This window comes from Argentina silus (genome assembly GCF_951799395.1).
Source record: "Argentina silus genome assembly, chromosome: 5".
NCBI lineage: Eukaryota > Metazoa > Chordata > Actinopteri > Argentiniformes > Argentinidae > Argentina > Argentina silus.
Genome location: NC_139659.1, coordinates 3,865,939 through 3,871,933, shown reverse-complemented (window position 1 = coordinate 3,871,933; position 5,995 = coordinate 3,865,939). Strand labels below are relative to the sequence as shown.

Genomic DNA, 5,995 nt, shown 5'->3' with positions numbered 1-5,995 from the left:
AACAATCTGTTCGTCCCCATCTTTGCAGTACTCAAGAAACAAGAAACTATTCCCTGAAACTCATATAATCAATCTTCATTACATTACGTGTACTTCCAAGGCTTTTACAAGACGCCGTCTTGCAACAGGACAGCCTTGATGTCATGATGGTATCCACATTGAATTCCCTCTGAGTGTTTTTGACAGCTTGTTATTAGTTTCAGGTGAGCTGATCAGATGAGATACAGCATTATCTCTCATCACCTCGTTCCATATCATCTAAAAAGCCAACTTCTTTAGCATGCCACTCAGTGGAGGCTGGTGGAGGTAGAAATTGAAGGACGGGCTCATCGTAATGCATGGAAGAGAATAAGGAATGGTATCAAACACTGATAGGTATCAAAAACCTGTTTGATACCATTCCTCATTCCATTCCATGCATTACAATGAGCCTGTCCTCCGATTTCTACCTCCACCAGCCTCCCCTGACGTTATTGCATATTTTGAAAGACCTACAGTATGACAATGCATATCAGAGACTACAAAGCCTTGGAGCTCATCCCACTATACATCCCAAGTACAGTAGGTTTAAGTGATGTGCCTTGGATCTCCACACAAAATCAAAGCGTTAATCATCAAATCAAACCGTATAGCTGTGTCATAAAGATAATCATCAGCACACAAAATCAGAGAGGAAGAGAGAACCAAGCGTCTGAAGTTATCTGCGTTGATTACACGACTCAGTGGTGCTTTACCAAACCCATCTTGACAGCTGCACAGAAAGAGGAGCAGAGAAATAATACATCAACCTACAATAACCCTTCCCTGATATCTTGGCACACACCAAACACACGGGGGATGTGTATAAAAAGCCATAACGCTAAAACACGGCCAAAACAACAAATACCTCGGAAGCATTGAATGAGTAATTCTACTCAATGTAATTAAATTGTGTTTTCAGCGCCCGGAGACAAAGCTTCAGAGCATTAGGGGAAGCATGTGGAAAGCACATAAAATCAAGTAAGCGCCATATGCTGGAAACTGACGCCAGATCAAGATGAATTATATTGGGCACAGTAGAACTCACGCAGGGAGAGAGAGAGGACCTTGGCCAGTGCGTTGCATTCTTCTCCCAACACACAGACATGCCTCGTGTTAATTAGTAACAGTGCCGTAGAGCAGGGACGGGTAACGATAACGACGGCACCCAGACCGCATTCACACTGCAAAGGCAGTACCGTTAACATCACATATATACACACCATTACAATAAACACATTGATGTTTATTTTATTTTATTGTGTTTCTAATTTGCCCTAATATGGGCTGTTTTTTTTTAACGCAGCAAATCTAATTTATGTGCAAACAGACAATAAAAACCGTGTCTTATCTTATCTTATCTTATTAACAAACACTGGGAGATTCCTACTGTATATCATATAATTGTATGATGGAGTAGAGATTAAAAATAGATAATGCCCTGATAGATTGACGCAGACAAACTGTTGCCGCTCGTCCCAAAAATAGAGGCCACAGCTGTACCAGGCCACAGGTCCTTGTACATTATATACGAGCCACAACAGGGTGACGACAGTGTGCAGAAAGACAGGAGACCTGTAGCCTCCACAGTGCTTAGGGAAGTGACTTGAAGTCTCTCTCTCTCTCTCTCTCGCTCTCCCTCTCTCCCTCTCTCTGGCTGGCTGGACTGCGCTATAATTTTCCCGGGTGGAATGATGGATGAGTTGGTGTCAGGCTGTGTTCATTATAATGCAGACCATCTATTCTTCCCTCTTGAGTCTCCCAGCGCTCCAGGAAATGCCAGAGAGGTATTGGCTTGAGAGGGAGGGAGTAACTCACTTCTGATCATCAGGAAGAATCAGGGTATTGTTTTGGTTATTTACCACGGTGTGATCAATCAGGCAGTGATGAGGATGTTGTGGGCTACAGTTTTCTTTTAGAGCGTTCAACGACACACACTCACACACTCACACTATGTCATGATTAGAATTGTTTTATAGGCTGGCTTTGCACACAGAGTCACCTTCAAATAACACAGCCTTTAAACTGATGTGTGTGTCTGTGTGTGAGAGAAATGTAGGTCATGCCTATAAAACTATTGCAACCATAAATGATTCAAGATGGTTCCTCAGCCTAATGCCAGGTTTGACCAAGATGGAGGGTTTGCAAGGACTTCAGCGGAACAGAAAGTTCCATCTGTTCTGTGTGTTTATTTGTAGGTGCGAGCTGTTGATTTGAGGTAGGTACCCCATTAGATAACAACAACACTTCTAGTAGTTCCATCTTCACAGTAAAGTGCCACTCACACCCACACACACCCACACACCCACACACACACACACACACACACACACACACACACACATCGACCTTAACAAGGCTAACCAGATAGTCTAGACACAGGCATTAGACACAATCATTACAATAATGCATCTTTCCCCAGTCATCTAGATCAAGTCACTAAGAAGCACCGTGATGGGAGGAATATGCCTTATTGAAATAGATTTATCAAGTGGATAGCACTTCACTGACTGAGCTCTGCTGCCTTCCCACCACAAAGGTGTAACAATACTGGGAAGAGTCCTTTGGAGGTTTGGAGGAGGTATTGAACAAGGAGAAAAAAGACTACAAATGAATTCTAGCTTGTTCCCTCGGCTCAGGGATCAATAACGGCCCTCGCCCCTCTGATTCATATCTTAGTGTTTTCTTCTTTTCAGCTATAAGAAAAGGCAAGCTGCCAAAATGTTACATTTGCTGGAGAGATATAGATCAGACGCAATGTGTTTCCCCAATATATGCTGAATAAATAACGGCTTGAACGGGCTATTAATATATGAAAGCTATCACCACCTTATGATGTATTCCATGCACAATGGGTGCTTCACAAACATACTAGGCAGTGCATCAAAGTGCAGTGAAGTCCTTGCATGAACATAATCCACACAATGTACTTTACATCAATAAAAGTAAGGTAAGATCACGTTCAGGATCAGGGCATGTCATCATCATAATCATGTTCAGCTTAGAACAAATGTATTATGTAGTGACAATGATTATTACCTTGTCATAATGTCATATAACAAGAAATATTATGACATCATCTGTGAGACAATGAGTTATTACATGGTGTAACAATGCAACCATTCTAACACAATGTAACAATGAGAGAACAACTGCAACGCTTGTGCGAGGCAACAATGACATCGTGTAGCGATACGTTCATTGATTCACTCGAACAATGCAAAAGTGTAACAATGCAACAGTCACATCGTAACAATGAAATGCTCCTGAATGATGTGGTTCAACGACAGCTGATTGTCAGTGCGCACGGCTGGCGCCTCTAGCGTCGCATCGAGGCCTGTATCAAAGATACGAAACAGTGCTGTAATCCTTTGCTTTGATCACGTGAGTACTCGACTCGGCCAAACGGGAAAGCGAGTCTCTCTCTCTCTCTCTCTCTCTCTCCCTCTCCCTCTCTCCCTCTCCCTCTCCCTCTCTCTCCCTCTCTCCCTCTCTCTCTCTCTCTCTCTCTCTCTCCCTCTCTCTCTCTCTCTCTCGTAGCCTCGCCGGCCGCCATTACGTTGCTTTGCGTGGTGGCCTGGCGGATAGCGCGCCAGGCTGCTAGCGGCTGTTCCCGTAAGCACCCCTAGTTACACACACACACACACACACACACACACACACACACACACACACACACACACACACACACACACACACACACACACACACACACACACACACACACACACACACTGTGAGAGCCACACATATTTATACATACATACGTTCACTTACGAATGTTAGGGGTAAAGAGATTGAGATATAAACAATGCCTTGAAAGGGACTCACTGCACTTGAATTATTTGTGGAGAAACACTGCACATCATCGACGTATGAATTTTATGATATATATATTTTTTTTAACACAATAAATCTTGCTTTAATAGGGAACACGCTTTTAATTTTTCATGATGTTTTTTTTTAAAGGGAGATAACGCGACTGGACCCCTCTGACCAGCATGGAACAATTATTTAATAATCATAACGTCAGAGAAGGACTGTCACCATTGCTGGATTGCTATCGTTTCTCTTGGTAATTAACATTGTTGCGGCTATTGTTATTTCAAGCTAGACAAATCTTTGCGCTGTTATTGCTGGGGGAGGACATTTCGTAATGATATAAAACAGAAAGGAAGGAAGGATTTTTTTTTTAAAGCTCGAGTCTGCTGTAGCCTGCTGCCGTTTTCCTGGTGGTGAACTGAGCATACTTTTTTTCGTTTGAAGAAATAAGAAATCGTTTTACACTGACACATTTAATTGCCTTGGTTTTGCGAGACCATTGCTGTCCACCTTGAATTACCCGACGAAAGAGGAAATGTATTTTTTTTTAGCGTCGCTTGTCTGTATAGTCTGATGTTCTTCGCAAAGTGAAACAAGGATTAAACATTCCTGTTCACTGTTGCCCGTTGTGTATGGCAGGCTACATTGTGAGGGAACGGTGGTGGTAAGAAAGAAAGCTATTAATAGCTCGTGCCATTCTCGAAAACTATCACAACTGGTGCATCAGCTTGTAGAGCTGACGGAATCGAATTTAGATTTCTTGCATGCAATTCGCGACAGACTGGCCTCCGACACCTAAACATTTTCTATTTATTGTTCATTTCAGAGGTAAGAGACGCGTAATAAACTACAGTGTTTTTCCTCGAAGAAGTTCTCGGACTACACACGCATTTTGATGGATTTTTGCGCTTTGAAAGGAAAGAATAGATCGACTTCACATGGATTATACTGTTATTTAATCATTAAAGTATCAACGGAGAGTACTGGCGTGGACACGGATTGAGATTTCTCCCTGCATGGATTAAATCAAGGATACATTTTACATGCTTTCAGCGTTTGACAATGATCGCGTTTGGATCGCCTGACCTGGATTGTAATGTTCTGATCTGCGAACACACTTGGATGTACAAAAACAAACCATTAGTTTTATTTACTATCAAAGGAGGTTATTCATACATTTTCTAAGTCTTTTATGAACACGCCCTCTGTTGATCCGGGGTTATTTTATGCCAGTTTATTTGATTATTTTGAGCTACTTGAGAGGTTATAGCTGTTGATCCGGTAGACAATTACCCCTATTTTGGCGGTGGCGTGGCAGACTTGTAAAGGAACCGATTCGCCACCCCTGCTCGGTCTTGATACCGATCAAGGATTTCAACATGCCCTGTACTGACGACCCGATCGGCGGACGATTATGACTACAGCAGGGAATTGGGTGGCTAACGGGGCAAGCCTTGAAGACTGCCACTCCAACCTCTTCTCTCTGGTACAGTAAATCAAATAATGTATGCACACAAAGACACACGAGCGAGGCGTGAGCGACAAGTCATAAGACGATAGAGAGGCATTCTTGGATCTGTAGACTACTCGCGGTACAAAGGTGAACCAATTGTCGGTGCCGTTATTAAACAATCATTAACGCGAGCCACTGGTCCGACCAAACTACCATATTTTAAACCATATTTTAATTATAAACGTGTTCTTACAATAGATCATAACCTAATCCAGACGCTTTAACACAGTATTGTTTTGTATTTAACATGGACAGCCTCATAAAAATATTAATAGCCTATAGTCAGTTAATTATTCTAGTCACTGTTTGTAAGTATTTTGTAGGCCTATAATTCCTCAATAATGAATCAACTCCTATTGACATACATACAGTAATATGAACTGATGCATAGGCCTACACATTGCAATATCGGACACTCTTCCTATCGTACTAAATAATGTAGTATACTGTAAATAGTCCTTCCAAATTTCACAGAAATCTGACACACTTCCCTAAACTGAAGTGCTCGAGAACTGACTTGGAGAGAGGATTTCACCGAAGCCTCTAAGAAGTAGGCTATTTTTGAGTTTGTAGAAAAATGTGAGGCATTTCCTGATCTTCCGCAAATCATTTTGTAATTGTATCAAGAAATGCACACAGCCC

At 42.1% G+C, this 5,995-nt stretch overlaps 1 protein-coding gene across 1 annotated transcript in view; it reads left to right on the top strand.

Moving 5' to 3' along the window:
* Positions 1–4,314: 4,314 nt before the first annotated feature.
* The window catches only part of LOC310804653 (mediator of RNA polymerase II transcription subunit 13-like), a gene marked incomplete at its 3' end in the record, with an annotated part of 18,696 nt that continues 17,015 nt past the window's right edge, over positions 4,315–5,995 (top strand). Inside the window, exon 1 of the mRNA XM_083669971.1 lies at positions 4,315–5,326. Within this exon, the coding sequence (XP_083526097.1) occupies positions 5,255–5,326 (72 nt within the window). The 5' untranslated portion in view covers positions 4,315–5,254. The remainder of the gene's footprint in view (positions 5,327–5,995) is intronic.